Source organism: Balaenoptera physalus (genome assembly GCF_965194825.1).
Source record: "Balaenoptera physalus genome assembly, chromosome: 3".
Lineage (NCBI taxonomy): Eukaryota > Metazoa > Chordata > Mammalia > Artiodactyla > Balaenopteridae > Balaenoptera > Balaenoptera physalus.
In genome coordinates this window covers 67,853,257-67,879,208 of record NC_138890.1, presented here as the reverse complement: position 1 = coordinate 67,879,208, position 25,952 = coordinate 67,853,257, and the positions used below count along the sequence as shown (strand labels likewise).

At 52.0% G+C, this 25,952-nt stretch overlaps 3 protein-coding genes across 3 annotated transcripts in view; 2 read left to right on the top strand and 1 right to left on the bottom strand.

Moving 5' to 3' along the window:
• Window positions 1-309: 309 nt before the first annotated feature.
• LOC309657702 (interleukin-3-like) lies at window positions 310-2,088 on the top strand (the record flags this gene model as incomplete). Its single annotated transcript, XM_082455524.1, has 3 exons — window positions 310-474; window positions 1,610-1,702; window positions 1,831-2,088. 3 exons carry the CDS (start codon window positions 310-312, stop codon window positions 2,086-2,088), a joined length of 516 nt encoding a protein of 171 aa, XP_082311650.1.
• Window positions 2,089-7,156: 5,068 nt separating this feature from the next.
• LOC309658851 (prolyl 4-hydroxylase subunit alpha-2-like) overlaps window positions 7,157-25,952 on the bottom strand; it is a 126,089-nt gene continuing 107,293 nt past the window's right edge. The window contains exon 6 of the mRNA XM_082457923.1: window positions 7,157-13,418. Coding sequence (XP_082314049.1) covers window positions 13,410-13,418 — 9 coding nt within the window. The 3' untranslated portion in view covers window positions 7,157-13,409. The remainder of the gene's footprint in view (window positions 13,419-25,952) is intronic.
• Window positions 13,922-25,852, top strand: CSF2 (colony stimulating factor 2; the record flags this gene model as incomplete). Its single annotated transcript, XM_082456351.1, has 4 exons — window positions 13,922-14,080; window positions 14,181-14,222; window positions 14,957-15,082; window positions 15,870-25,852. 4 exons carry the CDS (start codon window positions 13,922-13,924, stop codon window positions 15,975-15,977), a joined length of 435 nt encoding a protein of 144 aa, XP_082312477.1. The 3' UTR covers window positions 15,978-25,852.

Sequence of the window (25,952 nt, the reverse complement as noted above, 5' to 3'; positions counted from 1 at the left end):
TCAGAGAGGTCCTGTTACCTGTCCCCACTCTGCCCAGTGACCTGCCTGTCTCTTAGCCTCCCTGACAAGATGAGGAGATACTCTGTAATTTTTTTTTTTTCCAAGTTTCACTGATTTTGAGCACTAAAAAGTGATGAATAAGTCTGTGGTTTGCTATGGAGGTTCCATGTCAGATAAGGATTCTTCCGAAGCCCGCCCGCCACACCCCCGCGGCATGGGCACGCTGCATAAAAGACGGCTGCTGTCTCAGACACTTCAGAACGCCACGAAGGGCCCGGACAAGACAGAATCCATCCTGGCAGCCCAAACATGAGCAGCCTCCCCATCCTGCATCGGCTCCTGTTCCTGCTCGCACTCCAAGCCCCTCAAGCACAAGGGGCAACAGTCAAGACACCAGGAACTCAACAATGCTATGAACTCAACCTGATCCGGGAAATTACAAATGAGCTAGACAAGCTACCTGTGGCTTCAGAAGTGAGTAGCTGGGATAAGGTTGGCAAGGGGCAGGGAAGGGCTGGCAGGTGCCTCAGGCCAACAGGACTCATGGGCTCTCTCCCTCTGCCCCTACAGGACTCCTTGAACTCAAACGAGAAGAGGAGGCTGATGGTAAGAGTTCAGCCCCACACATGGGTGCACTTGGGTGGGTCCCCATTTACCTCCTGCCTTGGTGACCTCAGGCATGTCACTCCACCTTGACTAGCTTCGGTGTTTTCATCTGTAAATAGGGTTAACAGCACCTATCTCAGTGGGGTTGTTGTGAGGATTAAATGCACACTGTGCGTCAAGTTCCCAGACCAGTGTCTGGTGCTTAGCAGCTGCTCAATACATCTCCCCAGTCATGGCTATAATAATGAAAATGATTTTTTTAAATTACAAAATAAAAAGGCAGTTCTAGGTGAACAATATCAAAGGCCTTAAGCTCAGTTTTCAGTGGAGCATCCTCTGGGCTGGCAGACTAAAATTTCCCTCAGGATCGTGCTTGCTTCCCTCCTTTTCCTTGAATAATTGTCATATTTTCAACTCTGACCAGCCCTAGTTATCATCATTTATAGTTATTTTTCCTAAAGTGGTTATCTCACCTTTGCTTGCATGGCATTTCTCGGGTCAAACAAGAGGTGGAATCTCTCCTGAGTTTATCGGCCATTTGTATTCCCCCTCTCTTAGGCACTCACTGTTCACACACTGCACCTCTTTCCATGCTGGAGCCTCTGTGACTGTCTTCCTGATTTCTAGGAGCCCTTAATTCAGTCAAGGCCTCTTGCTGCAAATATTTCCCTTGGCCAACACTCTGCCTTTTTAGAGCCTGCTTTGGGAAATTTTTTCTCCCCAAGTGCAGAAAGATCCACCCAGGCCCTTCATGCAGCTCACAGGAGCCAGGGGCTCGGGATGTGGGTGACATAAGGCTTGCCTGGGGTGTGCACTCACCTCTCGGCCTGTGCCCTTCGGAGCAGTTCAGGGACCCACCTGGGGCAAGAAGGGGACAAGGAGGGGATTGTCCAGGGATGTCCCTGAAAGCAGGCTTGGAAAACTGTGGGGATGACTTCAGCCCAGCCATGGGAAGGACACTCTCCAACCTTTCCCCGTTTACGTGAATTCTTTGTCCCCTTAGAAAACAAGCCTCCGGAGGCCAAACCTGGAAGAATTCCTGACATTTGCCACAAATTCCCTTGGAGAGGATTCGAAAATCACGAAAAATCTTAAGGTAGGTGAAGCTGTCAAGGGTTTTGGGATCCCTGCCTTGGTCCTGCCCTGCCTCTGGGGAGGAGGGTAGCAGGTCCTGCTCCTTTTCCAGGCAAGTCTCTGACTGTCTGCTTCGGTCTCTTCCCACAGGAAATCCAGCCAATCCTGCCCACAGCCATGTCCACGGTAAGTTGCCCCCTAGATGTCCCTGCAGGTGATGCCCTCAGCCATGACCTGACCCCAGCCTGTCATCCACCTTCCAACCTGGCTCCATCTAATGCCACCTTCTTGGTTTCTTCACAGGAAGAGCCAATCCTTACTGAGAAGGATAACTTGGGTGATTTCCGGGTGAAATTGAAGGAATATCTGTCTGCCATTAGAGACTCTCTGAATTGTAAGAACACATAGAGCCCTAACGTCTGAAGTCCGAAGCTCAGCTCCCTCTCTGGAGCCTCGGAACATCAGTAACAGCAGATTGTCCTAATTTTCTCGGATGTCTCTCGCATAGTCCGGGACTGGAAGAATTTCATTTTCTCCTGTGGAGTCAGATTAATTGTTAATTATCTAATTCCTGGAATGTGCAGCCCCCATTTGTCCTTCTGTGATTATTCTCATTTTTATTCTATTGAGACTATTTATTTATGTATTTATTTATTACCTTGTGCCATGTGAAGGGTATTTATTTTAGCAGAGGAGCCATGTCCTGCTCCTTCTGAACAAGACTCAAGATGGGGACTTGGGGGCATGTTCATTTGTATCTCAGGTTTTAAACTGGTTTCTATACATCTGTGAAAATAAACCGCACTCTCTGAACAAATGCTTTGTTGCTAGTGTCTCAATTTTACTCAGGTCTTAGTAACTCTCTTGCCTGATGATTTAACACACTGGAACCCACACCCTGGCAATCTGTGGTCCACTGGGGAGCCAGAATGAGTTTTAGAAAATGCAGATATGACCAGGTTGGTTTATACTTAATTTTCCAGTCCTCAGGGTCTTCTGGACCTTGTCCAGATCATTAGGGTAGCATAAAAGGCCTGGTTCCACCCAGTGCTTCTATTTCCTTTCTCCCACAGCTACCCACCTCCTCGATGCTCCAGGTAACAGAAGCGCTGTGGCTTCCTAGAGGAACCACACACCTTGCTTCCTACCTCTAAACCTTTACCCACACTGTAACCTCAGCCTCTCATGCCCTGATCCTGACTCAACATGCCCAGGTTCATTTAAACAAGCTGTTAACTACCTGAAGTAACAAGTAACACTCTGATTATTTAAAGAGCCCTTTTCCAGCACGTTTTCTAATGCCTAGTCATTAAAGGGATGAATGAAGGTAGAGAAAGAGAAGGTGCAATGTAGATTTTGAATTAGATCAGACTGAAATCTTTCTTATTAAAGTAGACCAGGAATAACATAAAAAAGACAAGTCAGACAGAAAAAGTCTCCTGTATATTATAAAGGATGCGAAAATGTGTGCAGTAATTCTTTTTTTTTTTTTTTAATTTACTATAAAGTGTCTGTGCTTAGGGGGATTTGGAATCCTATTGAAAAAGAAAAAATGAATACATGGAGGAAAAGAAGACCAGCTCAAATGTTGCATACCTCTGGGTTATCCACACTACTCCAGGACAGAGCTCTTCTCTGAAACAGGTGGGTAGGCAGGGACCCACTGGAAGGACAGCCAGTGTGGCCCTGAGGTGGCACAGACTGACCTGAATGATGGAGACTGGGGCATCACTGAATGTGGCTTCAGTCTGCCACCTGACCGTTGGGGTCCCACTGACCCTTTAGCTCTGAGTGCCTCCCTCTCTGGTTCCCCTGCACCCTGCCCAGGTGCACTTCCTCCTGTCTGGGGGTTCAGGGGAGAAGAGGCAGAGCAAACTTTTCTCTGTCACCATGCTAAGGAGTAATGTCATCCTCTCTGACTCCTCAGAAGTCCCATAAGAGCTTTGGGTGTTGAACACCTATGTGTCAGGCCCTCTACTGGACACTGGGAATATGGCAGTGACTAGACAGATGGACGGTGTCCAGGGAGCTTGCTTTAGATTGAATGGCCTGGGAAGGTCTTTCTGAGGAGGGGACATATAGGTTGAAACCTGAATGACAAGAAAGTGCCAGCCATGCAGCAATCAGGGAGGAAAGAACTCTGGACAGAGGGAATAACAGCCAGTGCCTGGAGACTGAAATGTGCTGACAGCACTTATGGAACAGAAGGAAGAGCCCACAATTCTCCCTCAGTTTCTCTCCCTTCCCTCCTCAGGCTTAAAAATTCAGAACCTATATTGGTGTGTATATATTTTTTCCTGAAAAAAAAATACCCATGAAATTGTCATAGTGTACACATTTTTTCTTTTTTTCTTATTGTCTACATACCAGAGTTTTTTAAATGCTGTATTTTAATTGTTCACATTTTATTTTAAAAATATTACTTAGAATTACCTTGTGTTTAAAAATGAATATACTGTAGAAAAGAGACATTCTCATTTATTCTTGATGAAAGTGTAAATTTTTCAAACTCTTTGAAAGGTAAGCTATTATCTACTTAAATGTGATAGGCATACCTTGTGATTATTTGTTATATACATACGTGTGTATATATAAGAATTATTACTCTATTGATATATGTTTTATAATAACAATCTATATGTCCTTTAATAGATAATTTGTTAAATAACATAGTTATGAAGTGGATGCTATCTGGTTTCTGACTATAGGCACATTTATGTATTTGTCTAGCTATCTACCTCCCTCACTTTATATCTGTATATTTTGTTATAAAATTAACTACTTCATGGTTAAGAATGGGAAAAAAGAAAGATGTAAAACAGTGTGAAACTATCTACCATTTGTGTTAATAAAAAAATAAAAAAAAAACCCAAAAAACCAAAACCGCAACCTGTGTTAGTGGCGAATGACTGCAGGAGGTGGGGGTCAGCAGTCAGGTCAGACAACACAGACTTGGTGCAGAAAGATCAGAGGACATGGAGTGTGAAGTCAGCATAGGCAGGACCTGGGTGGAGGTGACATGCTTGAGAAGTGGGCGGGCCTTTTCAGATTTCCTGGGGGCTCTTCCTCGCCCTTCTTGTACAGCAGTCCAGGCTGCTTCAGGTTGAAGTTGGACGAACATGAGCCCAGCACACTGAGGCTCATCCTTGACCCCAAACCTCAGACCCTGCCTGGGTCTAACACAACCAGGCCCAAGCACAGCCCTGGTCCTGGGGCCCAGAACCAACAGGTGGTCAGTTCCCAGTCAAATTAGGGTATTTTCACATCATGTCCATCTGCCTTCAGGAAGAGGGCTGATGACTCCATGACCCAACGGGAGGCCCTGGGGTGCTTGAGTCTCTCCTGCAGGTCTTTTCTCAGAGCCTGCCCAGACTGTCCTTAGTGCCAGGTCTATAGGTTCAGTTGCCACAAGGGGGCACCAAAGCCCCATCATAAGTCCCACAATGTCCAAGTGAAGGCCAAAGTTCCCACCTTCCCAAATCCAAGGTGCTTCTTCAGCACGAAAGTAGATAACCTCAACCAGGAATTTTATTTTTTAATTTTAAAAATATTATAGAAAAGAATCTGAAGAAGAAAAAAAATATATATATATATAAAACTAAAACTGAATAACTTTGCTGTCATCTGAAACACTGTAAATCAACTATACTTCAATTTTTTAAAATTATAGTTTTTTTTTTTACTGCGAGGGCAATATGAGAGAGCATAGATGAGCTTTACTGATAAACTTTGAAATACAGAAAAATAAAGCAAAGAGAAATTGCCAGGAAGCCGAACGCCTGAGGAGAGAACTCAGAGAGGTATTGCCCACCTCCCTCCATGGTGTGAATCCTCTTGCTCCAGGAAGGGGTTCTGCTCCTCCCACCCTGGCCTTGAATCTGCATTTGACTGAGTTCAGCAAACACCCTGAGGACCCTCCACGGCTTACCCAGGCTGGGGAAGGGGATTGGGGAGACACTGAGTCAGGCCTCCGGGGGCCTCTTGGCCATGCCCAGTTGGCCCAGGATGGTGTGGTAGGGGTTATTACATACAGAGCGATGGATGGATGGGTGTGGATCTCGTCAGAGGTGCTTCTCTCAGGAGGTAATGCACAGGGAGCTTGATAAAGGAGTAGGAGTTCATCAGGCAGCCAGAGGTGCAGAGAAGGATGTCAGGCAGATGGCACCAGGGAGTAAGGGTGTGGAGGTCTAAGAGCATAGGGTGAGTTGGGGGTCACAGGAGAGTTTAGGCAGTTTATAGGGCCACAGTGTGGGTGCCGGGTGGCCAGACAGAGACAAGTCTCCCAGAGCTCCCTTGGTCAGGGAGCCCCACGCACCTCTGGGTCTCAGCCTGGTCCCTCGCGATTCCTCCCTCTCTTTGCCTAGCTTAGCCCAGCCTGGCCTGGACACTGTGGAGACAGCAAGACTAGACAACCATGCCTGAGGAGTCGGGGGTGTATGGAGGGGGAGGGATAGGACGGGGCCACATCACTGTATTTAATGCCAAAAGGAAAAAGCCAGGGCAGAGGGAGAGAAGCTGGAGGAAAGAGGGGCCAGCCAAGCAGAGCGGGATCCCTGGGGCCGTGGTGGGAGGGAGGGAGGGAGGGAGGGACAGAGGTTGTGTGGGCCAGAGTGGAGGGTTGAGTGAGTTCTCACCATGGGCTGGGGCCTCAATTTTCTCCTTGAAAACCTCAGGTCAGGCTCATGGAGGGGATGATGGATCAGGCAAAGGGATTCAGAATCCCCTCAATGACCAGATGAAGTCTATGACTGCCTTCATTTTACATATGAAAAAAAAATGAGGCCCAGAGAATATGACTCCAGAGCCTCTGAATCCGTAAGCCACAGTGCTTTGGCCAATGCCCACTGAAGCACAGGAGCCCTTTAAGTCTGGTTTAGGGCCCACCTGGGGTCTCCTCCTTGACTGGACCCAGGCCTCCAGAGGTACCTACTGTCTCCAAGACCTCCTGGTTTCAGCTCCAGGGGCGCACAGCACAGCCGTGGTGCCTCAGCTCCATCCTCCATTCATTGAACCACCACATGTTTATCGCCAAAATCCTCTATATGCACATTTGTCACTTCTCCTACCCAGCACCCGCCACATACGCACACACACTGGGCTTGGATCCAGGCTCGTTCCCATCCCCACGCCTCATGGAGTTTCTGAGAGAGAGACCACTGGCTCACAGCCAACCCCTGCCTTGACTGGTAGTCAAGGTTTCCTCTCTCCTACCCAGCTCCTCAGAGATCCCAGACTCAACTTCCACCTCCAGCCTTGGCTCATGCTGTGGCCCTCCAGGAGCCCTCCCTACTCCCCAGGGTCCACAGAATCCTGGCCTGAGGCCTTCTCGCCTCCTACTCAGACAGGCGCCCTTGACCATGGCACCCTTGACCATGCCGCCCCTGGGACTTCCTTCAGCAGACAGTGGGCGAGTGTCTCCACTCACCCTGCCCTGGAGGGCACCACATGGGCCATGCCAGAGATGCAGTGGTGCAGCCAGGGACAGCAGACTGTGACAGTGAAGATGTGTACCTCTGAGGGGAGCTGTGCCAGGAAAGGAGTGTGGCTGTGCCCGTACCCGTGCCCAGGTGGGAAGCACGGGGTTGTAAGAGCACCTGGTAGTGGGGCACTGGTGGCAGAGTGCTGGCAGTGGGGGTCCACATCCGGGGGTGATGGTGGTAGGGTGCTCCTTCTCCTTCTGCTGCATCTGTCCTGACCCCTATGGGGAAAAGGACCAGGGCTCCCTTGAGCAGGGTAATAAAACAATGGATCCCTCAGAGGGGCTCTGAGCCTTGAATGGGGGTGGGGGAAACACTTTGGCCAAGCCCACCCCACATCAGTGAGCATCCAATAAATGTGACTCTGTTCTCCCCAGGCTGAGGGCCGGACTCAATGGCTGCTTTTTCCTACAAGGCAAGGCCCTGGGCCCTTGGCAGGGCCACCTCCTCCTACCCAGGACAGGGGGCAGGACTAGGGAGGAAAGTGCTCTGTAGCCGTGTTGTCAGCTGGCTCTTTCCAGGAAAATCCGTTTGACTGAGTCATTTCCAGTCTGCTGACCTTGAATACCCAGACTGCCTGGCAGAGTTTGCCTCCTGGGGCTGGGTGTGGGGCAGTGTTGGGGTACTGGGGAAAGGTCTGCACAGGAAACCTAAATCCACCCTTACCAGAAGCCTCTACAGCTAAGCTTGTGGCCAGGGAGGCAGAGAGCTGGTGTGGCCTCTCTGAGATGGAAGGTGACTTTCCTCCTGGAAATGAGTTGTCGCAGCTCAGACAATTAGTCAACAAACTTTTCCTATCTGCACCAAGCCCTGTGCTGGGGAGGAGGAGGATGGGACCCTCCCACTGGCCCTCCATCTGGTCCTGAAGGCTTTCAGTCTTGTAGGGGAGCAGTGGACCCTCCCATTGTATGGTCCAGGCTGGGATGGGGGGTATTCAGAGCTGAGGAATCTCAAGGAACCACTTGTCCCAGCTTGGTGGTCCCAGGGGCCAGATTCCTTTCCTGGGAGATGCTGCCTCCCAGTGCTTGCTGAAAGGGCAAGTAGAGTCAGGTGGGCAAGTCAGGCTGTCAGAGGGAGGAGGAGGATAGGACAGGGGGAGAATGTTTGGGGCACAGACAGGCAGAGAGTTTTAGGAACAGGTATGGTGAAGAGGAGGCAGGTTACAAAGTGTGCTGTGGAGTGTAAGCGAGAAGAGTTGGAACTACTGTCCATGTGTCCAAGGTGAGGACCCAGGGGATGAAAAAGCAGGTCTGCAGGGTCTAAGGGCCCACAGGAGGGTTCGACGGTTCAGAGGCTACGTGTGTAGGAGACAGACTGGGAGCAGTCCCTGTTCACGTGATGGCTAAGGCCACAGAGTGTTATTCGGGAAGAAGAGCTGAAGGCCAGGACAGCAGTGTTGAGGGGCCAGAGGCATGATAGCTGGGCGAGAGACTGGCCAGTGGCCTGTGGTCCTGGGAGAGTAGGAAAGGAGCAGGAGCCACAAGGAGAGGTCCACACCAGCAGGGTGGCCTATGGGCATTGAAGTTGGCACGTGAAGGACAGGAGTCCATGGGTTTGGCAGTGAGGTTTGTGGGGAGCCACACATCTTTCTTCTGGAAAGATGACATCAGGGCTGAGGCCATGACATGGGCAGGCATTCCTAGATTGCATGGCATGGAAAGTGACAGCGATAACATTGAGCGGGTGCGCTAAGGCGGGGGGGGGCAGTGAGGACCTAGATGGGCAGTGTGACTCCTTTTTGGCACGTTTCCCACAGGGTCAGGAGAAAACCCTCTGGAAGGGGTTTCCTATGGGTGTCCCTCCCACAGACTCCGGGGGAAATTAGGGGCTTGTGGCTTCCCTGGAATCTTTTTCACAGGGGAAGTTATGAAGGGGAAGGAAATGGGCCTTACAGTTTCTCACATCCCATGGGACCTCTGCACAGGCATCTCAGCTGATCTCACCCTCCCTGGGCCTGCCACCCCTTGTCTTCCCTGGGGACCTGAGGACCAGGAGACCAGTGGCCCACCCAGTCCACACTATCACTGATGACATAGATGGGATTTGAACCCGTACCTGTTCCTGCTCCCCTGATGTCTTCTATCTCAGGGATCAGAAAGCCAGGAAATGCTGGCCACCTGGGTAGACCAGCAGAGGGATGTCCCCCTCAGGGCAGCTGTAAAGGGAGACTCCTCCAGGTGTGGGCAGGGAAGCTAGAGTGTCCTGTTACTGTCCTCGGGAAGTCCTGGGAGCCAAAGGCACAATTTCCCCAGCAGAGCCTGCCATCCAGGCATCTCTCTGTCTCAGGCATGGACTCTCCACCACTGATCCCTGGGTAGCCCAAGAAAGTTCCTTCTCCCTGATCCTCAACTCCCTCATCTGTACAATGGGTTTAATTATCACTGCCTCACAGAGGAAATTGTTGCTTGTGCCAGGAAACTTTGTGGGGGAATCCTCCCAGGCAGGAGGTAGTGCTTCAACCTTTCTTCTCCTCTCCCCCCAACTTTGGGAGATTTCTAAAGCCCAAACTGGGCAGAGGACTCAGCCTTACTGGAATTTTCAGGGATAGCCACCCTTTGCCCAGCTGCAGCCCTAGATTGCATCTTTCTGGACAGATGTGGTGAGGTGGAGAGCCCAACCACCACCCAGATTCAGGGCTCATGGGGTCCTGCATCACCCTCAGGAACACCCAGTGAATGGCTCGTCCTTCCTGAGAGGGGTTTCTGGTCACCTCAGGCCATACCATACACACAAAGCTACATCTTTGACCTTTGTGGTTGCAGCTCCAGTTGGAGCCTTCCTGCATCTCCTCTAAGTCTCCAGAGATGCACCTCAAAAAGGCCAGGCTGATCAGAAGAGCAATTCTTGTTCTGCTCTCTGGGTATCCCCAGACCCCTGGCACTGGCGAATCCTGATTGGTCTGGGAGGACCTGAGGGTGGTTAACCCCCAACCATGTGTGTGTGGATTCTACATCCATATAGCCCAGCTTCCAGGGAGCTGGAGGTGTGGCCGACCCCACAGCCCCCTGCACTCAGATCTCACTTCTGGTGCTCATGTTGGGTAGTGGGTAGGGAGGACAAGGCCCAGACTCATGGGCACAGTGTTAAGGGTACCAACCAAGATGTGCACAGAGAATGAACAGCCAGGAGGGGGCGGTCATGAAATGAGAGTGAAGCAAGTTAAGAGAAGGCCTTGAGGGGACTCACTGGGTGTGTGGGTTGGGGGTAGGAGGTGAATGAGGAACCTCTGACATCGGGGTTCTGGTTCAGGCAGCTGGGCGGACAGCAAGGCCATTTGCTGTGATGGGGGAGACCCAAGGTATCAGAGAGGTTTGGGGAGCCAGTCCAGACTGGACTGGATGTGACAAGTTTGAGAGGCCAGGGGAACTTCAGAAGACTCAGTTGTGGCCACATGGGCCCAAAGGTCAGAGAGAAGTCATGGCACAAGACATATGGAAGTCATTGGTGAAGAGGAAGTTCCCAGCACAAGAGCACTGCACAGAGCGAGCCAGGCCTCGGGTAGTGCCCAGGGATGCCAACTTTAAGGTGGGGCCAAGGATAATGAGATGTCCTTTTTCACTTCACTCCTTGGTTCTTGGAGCTTGCTTGCTGTTTCCCAAGATATAACAACTGTACACTCAGGAAATGACACTCCAAGGGTGGGTGTGCACCAGCCTGCCTCCCCCAACCTATGCCTCCCACCCGCCCAGAGGACTTCCTCCAGGGCTGGAAATGCATTCCCCACCTGTGAATCTCTGTTCCTTAAGCTCATCCCCAGCTAGGAGTGTCATCAAATAGCTAGAAGGGGCTGCTGCCTTTATCTGCCTCCTTGGGACAAAAAAAAACCCACTGGAGGCTTCATTAAAAATTAAAAGGAAGAGAAATCATTACCAGAAGCCTTTACTACTTCCAAAGTCCTGAGGATGCCCCTCACTGCTCTCTCTGTTTGGGGCTGGAGTCCAGGCAAAGGTGCTGGGTGGGAGCCTGGGGAACCTGGCCCAGCTCCCTCACCAGTCCCTCTGGAGCTGATGGGCCAGTCAAGGTTGCAGATGCAAGCTTTCTATTCTGGGCAAGATGGTTTGTTCTGCAACAACCTTCCTTCAGGACTTTTCTGAAGTGTCAGGGCTCCCTCGGACTCTCCCTGCAGCCCTGTTTGGGCAGGTGTGTCTCTTGTTTCCAGTTCTGTTCTTCAGGTCCCAGAGGGCCCTGGCCTTGAGCCCCGAGCTCCCTGTTATGTACCTGGAGAGAGCCCCCTGCCTCCTTCCAGCACCTCCCCCAAAGGCCCCCCAGCCCCTCACAAGGGTGACAGTCCCCCTCCCAGGACTCAGACTGAGGGCCCAGCAGGAGTAGTGATAAAGGGGTCAGTGAACTGTGGGGAAGGGGAGGGAGGTGGCCCACAAGGTCTCTGGGATGACCGGGAGGGGTCCTTGGGGATCTCTCCTCCCAGCCCTGGGGCCATCAACTCACAACTCCCTCTCCCTAAACACACACTCATCCTACTCCCTCAGGCCACGTCTTAGCGAGGGTGTGCCAAGTCCCCTGTGCAGTGCTGGGGGCACAGCAGCTGCCTTTGTGTTGGATGCAGGGCTGGAGCCTGCCTTCAAGCTTTGCCACTTCTCACTGCATGACTGTGGATTGTTACTTCCACCTCTGGGTCCCAGTTAGTTTATGTGCGCAAGGAGGCGAAGGCCCGCTTTGCAGGTAACAACTCCCTAACAAGGGAGTTCTGGGCTGCATAAGGGGATATTTTCTGTTTTGGCTGACAGGGTGCCTCCCTCTTCCCACCTCTGTCTCCCTGTTGGAAAGAAAGGATGAGAGGGGAGTGATGGCCAGTGTCTGGGCCAGTCTCCATATAGCCTGTGGCCCCCATTCTCCACCACACAGCCTCCAGGGCACTGTCTGACACAGACCTCCACTCTGTGTGGCATCTTCACCCAGTATCCTTGACCCTCTGTTCCCCCCTGAGTGCTTCCTGGTAGGGGCTGAGCAGAGGTTTCATGGAAAAGGTAGAGGAAGGGCCAGGGCCTTGACACACCACACTCTCACCCCCAGCCTGGCCACCTAGGAACGTCCCATCAGGTTCAGAAGGGTAGGGCTGGCCTCGCGGTGTGCCCCAGATCCTGGCAGGGACTCCAGTGGGGTCTGGAGGACTAAGGCCTGGCTTCTCTGTACAAGGGTAACAACCCTCCTGCTATGCAGTGAAACTTGCCAGGGCTGCAAGCTCGGGCCACAGTACTCAGACCATGAGCTCTACCTGCTTCCCAGGGCTGTCCACTTGAGCTCAGCAGCATGTCCTCGCTTATGTCTGACTCCATCAATTTAGGTTAAATCACCCTCTGGGGCCCAGAAGCTCCCAGTGTGGGGAGCTTCTCCTGTATCAGAAGGGCACCTGCAGAGGCATGGGGGCTCACACAGATGCACCTCATGTAAAACATCCTCCCCTCCTGACACATCTCTAAGTACAGACATCAACCACCCTGGCACACAGACACTCAGAAACGTTAAGTGTGTGGACCCATACCCCTTCGACCACAAAACTCATGGCATGGGGAAGTAAACACCAACTCGTGCTGTGCTCTCCAAAGTCCATTGTGAAAATCAAACACTTGTCAGCCCCTCAAGAGCCTGTGACTTTTCCAGAAGCAGTTCCTGTTCCAGAGGGAGGCCTCTGGAACTGGAGGTGGGCTGGGGCAGGGGCCACGTAGGAAGCTAAGCCCAGAAGACCTTGGTTGAAAAGCCATTGTCCCCTGTACCTCCTGTGGATGCAGCCATGACCCTGTTGGTGCCTAATGCCTGCCAGAGGCTGTAGCTAGCAGCACAGTGCCCACCTCAGAGGGGACAGTCTGCCCTGCAGAGGGAAGCGAGGTTCACGTAACTCAAGGGAAGAGTCACTCAGCAAGGTGGAGTTGGAGGCAGGATTTGAACTCAGAACCCTGACCCACCCCCACTGAGAGCCCCAACTCACCTCTGCAGCTTGGGAGCTGAATACGGCTGTGTAAACCAGGATTGTTGCTGTTAGATGAGATCTTACCATGGAGTAACGTTCTGGAATCTTGCTGGCTGGACTTGCACATGGTTGTCATTCCCTCAGCTCACAGGGGCTGTGGGGCAGAGGTTCCTGGCTGGGAACAGCTTGCCGACTGCTCTGGGTCCTTGGTGGGAGATGAGGTGAGCTGTCACAGGACTATGTCATTTGGCTGGAATCTGCCTAGGTGGACAGTGGGGCAGGCCTGTGAGAGTCCTCCTCACACTCATATCTCACTGTGGCCACAGCTACGGGCTCTAGGAAGAGAAGGGGAGGCTGGAGTTGGAATGGGCCCCAGTGTGGCACAGCCGGCCCAAAGGCCTCTTGGGATAACAGGCAGGATGGGAAGCCGGGGAGGGGGGCGGGAGTAGAAGCTTGATTCAATGTCTCCCCGACCCCGCCCCCCAGCCACTTCAGGCCAGGAAGTCCAAGCTGTGCCCAGAGGCCCCTCAGAGGGAGGGGGAAGACTTGGCAGGTCAGACTGCCCAGGAGGGCTGGAGAAGCTCAAGAAGGTGGGCAGGTGGGCTGCCAATTCTTGGAAAGACTCATTAATGAAAACCCCCAAGGCTGACCACCTGGGGGAAAGGCTCACCTTTCCATGTGTAGCTGATAAGGGCCAGGAGATTCCACAGTTCAGGTAGTTCCCCCGCCTCCCTGGTGTTTTGTGGTCACCATTAATCATTTCCTCTAACTGTGTATATAAGAGCTCTTTTGCCAGTGAGCCCAGTGCTCAGAGAGAAAGGCTAAAGTCCTAAGGAGGATGTGGCTGCAGAACCTGCTTCTCCTGAGCACTGTGGTCTGCAGCACCTCCGCACCCACCCACCCACCCAGCCCTGCCACCCGGCCCTGGCAGCATGTGGATGCCATCAAGGAGGCCCTGAGCATTCTGAACCACAGTAAAGACTCTGCTGCTGTGATGGTGAGTGAGGGAGGGAGCACAGGCCACGCCTGGGTCACCTCGCTGGCCTGGACCTGCCATGCCTGTCAGCTTGATAACACAACATTTTCCTTTTCTACAGAATGAAACAACAGAAGTCATCTCTGAAATGTTTGACTCCCAGGTAAGATACCTCTCTGACACAACTTCTCAAAGGCCTCGGCCCTGGGGAGTGACTCCATTTTAGATGGACCGTCACAGGGTTGTCCACTTTCTCTCCAGTCAGCTGGCTGCCAGAAGGAGGGTTGCGCAGGAGGCCACTGGCTTTGCCCCTGTGGCAGTCACGTGAGCTCCTTTATTAGCTGACCAGCCACGGACAGACCTAGCATTCAAGGGGCTAGGGGTCACCAGGGGACAGGTGGGTAAGTGGGGGTTATGTCATGAGACAGGGGATGTGGGCTTGGGGCACTCACTGTGGCCTGAGACCAAGCCCTGTGGACACGGTGCTGGCTACTGACGGGCACAGAAGGGTTTCAGGAACAAACTTTGCTCACACAGCAGGTCTGGGTGAGGCCCCCCTCCTCCTTCCCCCTGAATGCTGGGAGGACAGTGATCTCTTTTTTCTGGGGACGGGACCCTCTTGAGATGCCAGGCCAAGGGAATGTGGCTGTGCTGGCTGGGAATGGCCTGAGCTGAGTGGTGAGGACAAGTCAGACTCGTGCCTGCAGTGGACAGGGGGACAGGGCAGTGTGTATAACCGGGTCCAGCCTGAGATTAGTCAGGAATAATCCTGCGCCCCTCCCAGGCCCTGCTCTTGGGAGATAGGGATGAGAACAGGAAGGAGTGATGGGGAGGATATCCTGTGCCTACCAGAGCACACTTGGCCACTGCTCACCAAAGAATGGACATTTCCCCCAGGAGCCGACATGCCTGCAGACTCGCCTGGAGCTGTACAAGCAGGGCCTGCGGGGCAGCCTCACTAGCCTCGAGGGCCCCTTGACCATGATGGCCAGCCACTACAAGCAGCACTGCCCCCCCACCCAGGTGAGTGCCCACATCAGGTCCCCAAGCGGGAAGGTCTCATTCTAGGAGGGTGGAGGAATGGCTGGGGAGAGACCTTTGGCTGTGGGTGTTCACGACCCCAGAGGGTTTCTGAGTCAACAGATTTGTAATGACTAGCCCCTCCTGAGAGGGAGCAACTCTAGGAGTTAAAGCCCTGGACTCGAGAGCCTATGGCACTCCCTAGCGGGAGCTGCTACTATCTTTATTATTACCATTAATGAGGTCAGAGGTGAGGCAAGTACAAGGAAACTCAAGACCTGCCTAAGGCCCAGAGGAAGTTCTGGGGCCCAAGTGCCACCTCCTAAAAGGACTTTCCCCTGGCCCCTCCTGGGATGCCTGGATTGCATGGGAGCAAGGAGGAAAGCTTACCTGAAATGGAAAAAGGCCCCAAACATTCCTTTCCTGTGGGAAAACAGTGAGGCCTGTGGCCTTGACTCCTGCCCCTTCTGGGCTCCTAGAGACGGCCTGGGCCCAACTGCTGTGCCCTGGCCTGGGACCAAAGAGGCAGTGGCCCAGCTGCCCAGCAGACCAGCCTCCGGCTTGCACTTTATCAGGCCCCTGGCCCCGGCTGCCATTGGCAGAGCTGTGCGCCTTTTGGGTGACACATGGGTGGCAGCATGTCACCTGACCCAGGTCAGCAGGTGGGCCCCAGAGAGGCCTTCTGGCCTCTGAGTTCTAAGAGGCAGCACAGAAACATGCTGATGCTTCCCCCATATTACCCACTCATGCCTGGACTCAAGTTTTTTTTTTTTTTCTTTTCTTTCTTAAGGAAAATTCCTGTGAAACCCAGATTATCACCTTTAAAAGTTTCAAAGAGAATCTGAAGGATTTTCTCTTTACCATCCCCTTTGACTGCTGGGAGGCAGTCCAGAAGTGAAGCAGGCCAGACCAGCCAGAAGCCAGCCTGGGAGCTTACCTCACAGATCACTGCCCTCCCATCCACAAAGAGCCAAACAAAACCCAGGATCTTCACCCTGGAGGGACCACAGGGTGGGCCAGGGCTGTAGGGAACACAGACTTGCTCTGGGCCATGTTGACCCTGATACGGCTGTGGTAGGGGAAACAGGAGATGTTTTACACTGGCAGGGATCAGTAATATTTATTTATATATTTATGTATTTTAATATTTATTTATTTATTTATTTAATTTCATACCCCATATTTATTCAAGATGTTTTACCATAATAATAAATTATTAAAAATCTGTTCTTATTTGTGCAGTTTTTCAGTTTGTTTTCTACCATGAGCGAATGCTCAAGGTGCTCTCCTCTACCCAGGTCAGGGAGGGCAGGAAGCTGGGAGTTGGGGCAGGGAACAGGGGCCTGCAGCAGATCAGGCACAACTGGATAGGCAGTGCTGTCAGAGCACAGGGGAGGTGACAGCCCTCCTGGGTGTAACATTCTGCACATCTGGACATGCTTCCCTGGATGCTCAAAGGTTCCCACCCCAGAGAGAGGTTTCCAGGTTCACTTGGAAGTCCAAGTAACCCAGACAGTGGGAATCTTTCTCCAGAAAAGGGGCATCATCCTTCCTGGGCAGACGGGGGGTTCCTGGGCGTGGCTGGTCACTGGTTGAATGGGCAAAACACCTGTGCCCTTCAGAGGCCTGGACCCTATGGCCATGCCCTGTCCCTCACACTCAGGGCTTCAGCCACTCCCAAGTTGAACCAGCAGATAGACTGGTTCAGGGAAAAAGAAACCAAACCACAGGGGTCAGAGCTCAGTATATTTACCAAACTTTCCCCAAGATGAGTGATCTTAATCTTTGAGAGTCAGAATGTAAGTTCATAATTTATGGTACATGGCTCTAGTGTGGCATTTTTGGGAGCTAGTTTTTGTTTTTACATGAAGTTTTGCATGTAATTAGGCATTTCCCCCCCCAAATCCACGGCCTTCAGGCTGAGAAAATAGTAGCTCTCCTTCCTCTCCTTGCTTTGCCAATGGGGCTGGAGGACTTGTTCCTGAACCTCTTCTCCTATGTCCCTCCTGGGGTCTGTGAGGAAGAGGGTGTGTCCCCAAGTGTCAAGTGGGCAGCAGGGCCAGCCTTGACCTTGATGGGTGGGCCCGGGGAAGCTCGTTTGGTGCAGTTCTAGCTCCTGCCTGGCTCTTTCTCCACCCTACTTGCTCCCTCTGCTCTGGCTATCTCACCTGCAGACAGCGCCAGTCCTGGCCAAAGACCTGCCCCACACACAGGCGGAAAGGTCATGACTTCAGATGTGATCATGAATAAAAATTCTTAGACAAAGCCTGAATTTCAGCAAAGACAAGAATCCACTAAGTATGCTGTAGTCATAGAAAATGCATGAAAAACACATCTTGCCCAGAGATAAGGTAGGTCCTCTCTGTCTTCCATATAAACTGGTAAGAGATTTAGCATTTCCTTAGACTCCTGTATATAGGTACCTCTCCCCACAGAAATGCTATCAAGCCCAGGGCTTGTATTAGCTTGGAGCCACCCTCAAGTCATACCATGTACCTGTACGTGCTCCTGGGGCTTGGAAAGCCATTCCACCCCAATGAAGATAGCCAGCATGTCTCTCCAGGACAATCACACAGCAGTCTGTGCCGAGATTCAGGAAGAACTCATGGCTGACAACATAACGTACAACGTAAGTCTGGGTCTTCATCAAATATCACTTTGCTCTCAGTGGCCCTTTGGGTTTCTAACCAACTTTTCCCACTTCTAGGGTTCTTCAAAAGGCCCCAGAACACCAGTGAGGTAAGAAGCAGTCACCCCATGGTTATTTCTGACCACATTTGAAAGGGATCACCCAGGGCAGAGACAAGAACAAAAGTTGTTGGGTCAAGAAATCTGGGGAGAAAGCTGGGAGTTTGAAGATCAAGTCTCTGGCTCAGCCAGCAGATGAACCAGCGGCCAGGTTTTGCCGGGCTCTCTGATCACCGTCCCAGAGCAGCCCTGTGCCTGGGGGGAGACCAGATACCCGCTGCAAAGCTCACAGGGCCCATGGGTCTCCTGTGGGAGAATCAGGGTAGGGCCTGAATTTGAGTCCAGGGCTCCATCTGGCCAGGGTAACCAGGGATGGATGAGGTTGAGGGTCAGCCGATGGTTTGCTGGGCACCACCACCAACTCAATGCCCCCAACCCTGTTTTAGGAGCTCTGCTATGGGAAGTTTAGAGAGGGCTTCATCTCCACCCTGAATGAAATCTCTATGAAATATAACAACGATTACCACGTAGAAAAGGACATGCAAGAACTCACCAAAATCTGCCCAAAGCTGAAAGTAAGTAGCTGTTTGCTCTTAGGGGAACCTTGAGACGTCTTTTCTCTTGCCACCACAGCCAGAGGCCCAGTGGGGCAAAGGGCTTCTTATGGCCCCCACCTGTCACATGTGAGGCTTCAGGTACTACTTTCTGATCCAAAAGAAGTTCACTCACTGACAGGGGCTGAGGCTTAGGGGAGTGGGGATTCAGGTGTCGTTCTAGAGGTTTCCGTCATGCTCTCTACCAAGCCCCTATGCACAGGGGTCAGTGTGCAACAGGTCAGAGCAGGGCTGGTTGTGGACTCAGCCTGGGGAAAGGGAAAGGCCAACCCCAGTTGGGTGGCCAGTCTAAACTGGCTCTGGTTTGCCCTGCCCTTGGGGCCCCTTCTGGGCTAAGGAGCTCCACTGGGAGCCCACAATGTGGCGATGGGCAGTGCCTCAGGGGGACCTGTTGTGGGGAAACAACTGAGGTGCCCTGCTTTCTTTGCCCACCTTGCTCTTTGTCTGCTGTGTCCTCCCGCCCTGTGTGTCCTCTTGTCCCTGTCCTGGGAAGCCACGAGACCTCCCCACACCCTGGTGGCTCTCTCCCCAGAGCTATGGATGGTCCTCAGACCTGGGGCTCCACTACCACCAGATGGTCCCCAGTGCCCTCCCTAAGACAGATGGGGAGGGCCTGCCCAAGTTATCTCCTAGGGGATGAGGGGGGGGGGTCTTACAGGGCCCTTATGGCTGGGAGAACAGAATTTGCTTTTATTTTTTTCTGCTAAGAAGATAAATATGTATTTCTTATTTCGTCAACAGAACCACACAAGAACTGTACTACTGAGACAAGTAATTTCTCAAAGTTCAAAGAAGGCTTACAGAGCGTTGTCATATCTATAGAGGGATGGAAATCTTGTAAAAGGACCAAGGGCATCCTCTGAGACCTCATCCTCTCACGTCCTGGTGCCCTAGAGTTTCAGGAAATGGGACTGGAGGAGCCTCAGGAACAATTTACAGCCAGGGTGGGGTAAGAGTTTGCTGGCCCTGGGTCAGCAGACAAGGCTGAGGGTGGGTAATGATGGGGGTGTGCTTGAGGAAATATTTCTGTAACTGATACATCAGCACTTGCTGCTTTAATAAAGCTAGGGTGTGGAAATGCTGGTAAGAGTCATGATAGTGTCCACTCTCTCTGGGGCCTTGATACACTGGAAGGGGCAGGGGGCTGGGGTTGATGGCCCCATACCAGGGCTCCTGACCTAGAGGGCCAGGGGTCTCTCAGGAAGGGACGCTCAAGAAGGCGAGTGGGAACTCCACCTCATCTGCCCCTCCACTGTACTTCCAGTGCCAGTGGACACACAGTAGGGGCCCCATCAATGCCAATGCCAGATCGTTATTGCTCCCCTTCTCCCTGTGTCCCTCAAAACTCAAGTCAGATCCTTTCCCAGACACCCCTCCCCAGCCTCACTCAGCACCCATCCATGCCTGATCCAAAGGTCCAAGGCCCTCCCTCCTTCGGTCTCTACTACAGCTCCTGGGGAGCTCGAAGTCTAGTTCATCCCCACTGCCATCTGCCAAGGACTCACTGTGGCCACAGAATGGTCAGCCCTAGTAAATGGCTCAGGAGAATGGGAGAGTTCAGGCTACTCACAGAGCACTTGGCACAGTGGGGGACCTGGACCAGGTGGGGGGGCCCATGGGGGCCAGGGACATTTCCAAACCCCCAGCTTCATCTAAACCGGCAAAGAACTCTGACTTCAAAGCCCCTCCCCTGGCCCGCTAAGCCCCTCACAACAGCCTCCAGTGTCTTGTTGCCATAACAGCTCCTCCCTGACTACTAACACCCTCACACCCCCAAAGCACGGGGCCCTGCCTGTGGGAAATCCGCTAGTCACTCGGGTCCTGAAAGGCTGCCACACTGGGCTACCAAGCTCTGACCCCCACCCTCAATTAGAACCCTAACCCTAATCATTTGCACAGTTTATTAGAGGTGACTGGGATTACCCCATGATCTAAACAGCTTCCTACAATCCAAACCTTCAGTGGAAGGCAGGGGCTGCATGGACCAGGCACATACTGTGCCAACCTGGGCTTCTGAGCAAGCTGCTATTTGTGTTGAATGCACAAGGATGGTTGTTGTAGATCCAGAAGCTCCTCCTCTGGACCCTCCCACCTTGTTACATGGGCTTCACAAATAAGAAATCTGGCATGTAGGTCTCTTGGGTCTCAGTTTTCTTATCTGTGAAATGGGGTTGTGGCAGGGGCAGAGAGGCCCCAGCCCCAGATCGGCCTGACACAAGGAGGCCCAGACAGATGCAGGGCCCTGCTGCCCGAGGCCTAGGTCAGAGCTCTGCTGAGAGCACCCTGATACTGGCCCTACTCCTCTGAGGAGAGGGGAGGCCAGAACGCTCACGGCATCGAGGTCTGCAGAGCAGGGCCAGCCCACAAGATGGGAGCTGGGTATGAGGAAGGGCCATCTCACCTACTGTCAGTGCTGGCAGCTCTCTGCCCCAATGCCCAGAGAGGCCCAGGACTTCCTCAGGACAGTAAGGTGAGCCAGACAGAATCCTCAGAACTGGTTCCACAGAAGCCCCCTTTCTAGGCCCTCAGAAGGGCTGCTGGGCACAGATCTTGCCCTCGGAAAAGACTGACCAATTTCCCTCCTATGAGGAGACCCCGAGTTATGGCTGCCAGTAAAGATGCAGCTTCACAAGTTATTTTTCATTGTGGTTTGAGATAACAACAGTGAAACAGTTTCATGTTGCTGCCACTGATGTTATCTCTGGCCCAGACCTGTTCTTTCAACCTGGAAATGATTAATCAAAATTTTATCTCCCTTTTCTTTTTCTCAAATTCAAAGAAAGATGAGTACAAACTCCCTAAGTTCTGCCCTCAAACACAGCTCCTGGGTCCTCACCCAAGGCGAAGGCTGGCATTTCCTTCAAGATCCTGCAGTTCTTCTAGAGGCAGAAAAAAACCTTTTAAAATTATTTTACTTTTAAAAAATTGAGTTATTGTAAAATAAAGTACACAAATCTTAAGTGTACAGTTCAGTGAACTTTTATGTATGTGTATGCTGATATAACCAGCATCCAGAGCAAGATACAGAACATTTTCCAGCACCCCAAAGGCTTCCTGTGCTCTCTCGCTCCTAGTCAGTATCCACTCCCCCAAGTATAGCCACCTTTCCAACCTCTTATCACCATAAAGTAGTTTTGCCCATTCTTGAACTTCATTTAAGTGGGATCATAGGCTGTGCTCTCTTTTATGTCTGACTTTTGTTCAGTATTACATCTGTGCAATTCTTTCTGGTCGTTGCATGTAGCTGTAGTCTGTTCCTTTCTGTTTCTGTACAGTATTCCATTGCACCCCAAATATATTTTCTCATTCTACTGCTGATGGATATTTTGGCTGTTTCTGCTTTCTGGCTAATATTTAAAAAGCTACTATGAACACTCTTGTACTCATATTTTGGTGAGCATATGTATGCATTTCTGTTGGAAATGCTGGGAATGGTGTGGAATTACTGGGTCATAGGATATACATATTTTAGCTCAGTTGGTACTGCCAAACTTTTTTGCAAGGAAGTCTTTTATAAACAACATTGTTGTGGATTTTCCTGCCTTCTGTAGATACTGCTTGTCCATCAGACACTGGATCTTTCCTCTTCCTTCTCACGGTCTGAAGCTATTCCCCAAACATTCTCATCATTATTGGAAATTCTCCTCTACATTGTTCAGTCTCGCCCAACCATCAACATTCTGAGAAGCCAATTGTTGGGAAACAAAACCCAAATCCGACTAAGCCTGGTCCGAGGTCAGCCCTTGCTCATAGGGTTGTGGGGCCTGTCCTTGGGGGGCTTGGCTTGGGCAGGCTGCAGTGAAGCACGTGCACTGAGAAGAGCAGAAGTTATCCAGTTAATTGCTCTCCAGTTGCCCATGCTGTCATGGCTGTCGGTGGGCTGCCTCTACTTCCAGCATCTCCAGTGTCTCCTTGGGGCAGTTAGCTCAAGAAGGGCCCAATCTGACGTGGGTGTGGATGTTGTCTTGCCAGTGCACTGTGGAGCACAGCCCTCATCCACAAGTCTCTGGCCTCACAGCCTCTGGGAGGCCTGAAGAAACTGTTATGTACCACTGTCCTAGGAGAGAGACCAGGCCGAGGAGCTCAGCTTGGGGTCCTCTCGGGGTCTCAGTTCCCTAGTCAGTCTCCAGTCTCCTGCCATGTCCTGGTGCTTTCACCTTCCTTGCCCCTTTCAAATCTTTCCACTTCTCTCTATCCTACAGCCTTGCCTGGCACACCCCACCTCTCCCACGCAGCCGTCTACCATGATTGTCCCATGGGCACTCGTCTCTAAGACAGGTCCCTCCTGCTTCGCTCCCCAGGCAGCCAGATGGATTCATGCACCTATTAATTCACTCAACAAATATTTACTGAGTCCTACAAAGTGTCAAGAACTATGCCAGGCTCCGCAAAGAACCCAACACTTGAGATGCTTACATTTTAGTGCATTAGTCTGGCTGTGTCCCATATGGGCTGCCTGCTGGCTCAGTATGAGCTCCAAGCCCTTTGGTCTGGTCGAAGACCCTGCTCTCCCATTCTGGCCCCACAGTCCCGGAGACCCCTCCAGCCTCACTGCTCGTAGCTCTCTGTTTCCCGCACCACAGCCCTGGGCTCCAGGAACAGGAACCAGCTGCAGCTCTCCTACCATCCCCAGGCCCCTGTGCCTGGAATGCATCCCAGTCAAATGGCTGACATTTTCCTCCCAGTGGGACAGACCAGTGTCCAGTGGGAGGTGGACACATCCTCTACTGGGGCATCCTCCTCCTCAACATTTATTCTGGGGCTTGCCTGGCTACCTTCTAGGCCTTAGGGGAGCACTATCATCTGCTGGGGGACTGTGATGTCTCTGCTCTGAACTACAGCTCTATCCCCCAGGTCTGCGGAGGACCACTCACTGCATAGGTGCCAGCAGTGACTGTGTTCCAGAGTCTGAGGAAAGTGAGCCTCTTCTTACCTCTAATTAATAGAAATACTTACAGGTTTTATGGAAGTCAGGATGGAAAGGCAGCATGAATTTCCCAAAGTTTAGAAAACGCTCTGTGGGGCAAAGATCAGCACCAGGCTATAAGGTACTCCGTACACAACCAGGGATGTTGTTATCATTATCCTTATCAACAACAGCATCTGAGAGATGAGCCAAGAGGATGACCTTGGGTCACCCAGGAGGCAGTGGAGCTGAGAACCCAACATCAGCATAGCTGCCTGCTCCCTCTCCCACTTAACGGATTTAGAAACTATCTCAAAGGAAGCAAGAGAAGGGAGGGAAGCCCAGCTCCCTGGCAATGTGTCATACTTCCTCCTGCCCAGAGCCTGGGGCAGCCCCGAGTTGTCCCGGTGGAGGCCCTGACTCCCGCCCAGGCCTATTGCGCCAGCAGGGCTGGATAAGTGTGTGGTCATTTCATGTGCCGGGAGTGGAGGCCAGGGAAACAGCAACTGTTGCTGGAGCCACAGCTTCGACTCAGAAACTACATGATAACTCATAGTCTTGCCCATCCCCCCACACCCAGGATGGTCTTCCCGACTGACCCCCACAACCCTTAGGCCCCTTCTCCTACTGGGATCTCCGTAGGGAAGCTGCTGTAGGTCCTCCCAGGTCTTCAACTGAAACAGAAGCTCTAGCCCTCCTCAAAGCCAGAGGCGGGGCTGTGCCCAGCCTAGATTCATAGAAGACCTGTGACTCAGACCCTAACACCTCCTCTCACAGGTCCAACCCCTGGAAATGCATACCAACCAGTTTTGGAACCCAGGCAGAAATCAAAGGAAGCTGCAAGAGTCTCAGGCCATGCCCTGAGCCACAGTCACACCAAAGGCTCCCACACCTTTGATGCTTAGGGACAGAGAGAGACAGGCTTGGGCTCCAGACCAAACAAAAACACTAGGCATGGCTGTGGGCCTGGGTCCCCTAGTTATCCTGAACCTCCGTGGTAGGAAGGAGCATCTTTCCTTGGTGTCGGCCAGTTGGAAAGTCCAGGAGTCACAGGCAGACAGAACGGGCCCATGACAGTGACAGACAAACAGAGAGACACAGACTGAAGTTCCTGACAATAAGAGATGGACAGACCCTGATGCTAACAGATTCACGCAAAGCTTGGAAGGGACAGATGGAAAGACCACCTGGCGACAGTTGCAGTGACAGACTGACAGACATACAGGCAGATGAACAGACTTAGAGTCCCAGCAGGTACAGACAGACAGCTGCTGCTGTGGTCAGGGTGAGAGGTGGCAGTTCTGCCCTGAACTCAGCCCTAGAGGTTCTTGGAGTTTCTCTCTCTTGGCACTGCAATCAGAGACTTCGAGGGACTCTTTCCAGGGCCACAATTCCCCCTGATCCTCAGGAATGGAGCAAGCTGTGGCCCTCACTGTCCCTGGAACTGTAACCGAGCAGGACCCTATGAGGCCTTCCCAGAATAGACCCCTACCCATGTCCTCCACCTGCCTTTTGTCTGTAGAAAAACTTTAGTCAAAGAATAAATTTTATCAGAGAAGTGAGAAAATACAGAAAGAAAGGAAAACAGTCAAGCAAGACAAAATAATAATACTTTAGCCATTAAACAAAGTCAAGGACCTTTAGTTCCTCCTCAAGGGCTATAGATAATATTCTGAGCCATGTCCTTTGAGCTGTTTTGCAGATCCTGAAACCCCCACCAGGTGGAAGAAGTTAACTGTGTGCTGCCCACAAGCACGTAGACCCCAGACCACTTGGAACCAGAAGGCTGATGATGCTGACTCCCGATTACCTCACCACCAACCAATCAGAAGAATGCCCACGAGCTGATCACGCCCTGCTCCTTGAACACTGTAAGACTCCTCACTACCCGTTCCAGGGCGGGACACACAGTTTTGAGGGCATTAGCCCACTGTGGTCCCCTTTGCCTGGCAAAGCAATAAAACTATTCTTTTCTACTTCACCCAAAAATCTGTCTCCACGTTTCTATTTGGCGTCAGTGAACAGACTCAGCAACAGGGCCAGACTCAAGAATCAATTCATACCCCTGTCACATGCCCCCTTCCAAACCTTGTGGGGCAGGAAAAGCTCCCCCATATCCCTCCTGAGGCCTCTTACTCACAGCACAGTGGAACTGCTTGTCCTGGAAAAGGTCTTATTAGGAGCCACTGTGAGTCCAGACTCTGTGGGCACAGTGGGCAGTACCAGGTAGAGGCTGCAGTCCAGTGCTCCTGTGGTTATCAGAGGATGCTTAGCTCCACTGGCCAACTTCTCTTCACCTCCATGACCTCCAGGGCCCAGAGACCTGAGGACCTAAAAGGTCTTGGCCAAGGGGAGAGACTCCAGGCCAGACAAGAATGGGAAGATTAGCCTCTTTCATAGTTAGAGAGACTGAGGCTGACTTGGACACACTCAGCTCTGTGTCTGTAGAGTCCAAGAACCCCTGGGAAGGGGTAAGACTTTCCTACGTTGAAGGGACCTTTGTGCTGAAACCATGACCTGGCTGCCTGCCTCAGGTTGGGTCCCTGGGATGAAGACTCTGAGACAGAGATTGGCATGTAGGATTGTTCATGGAAGGGAAGGGAAGGGGAGGGGAGGGGAGGGGAGGGGAGGGGAGGGGAGGGGGCAGGATTGAACAGAGGGAGAA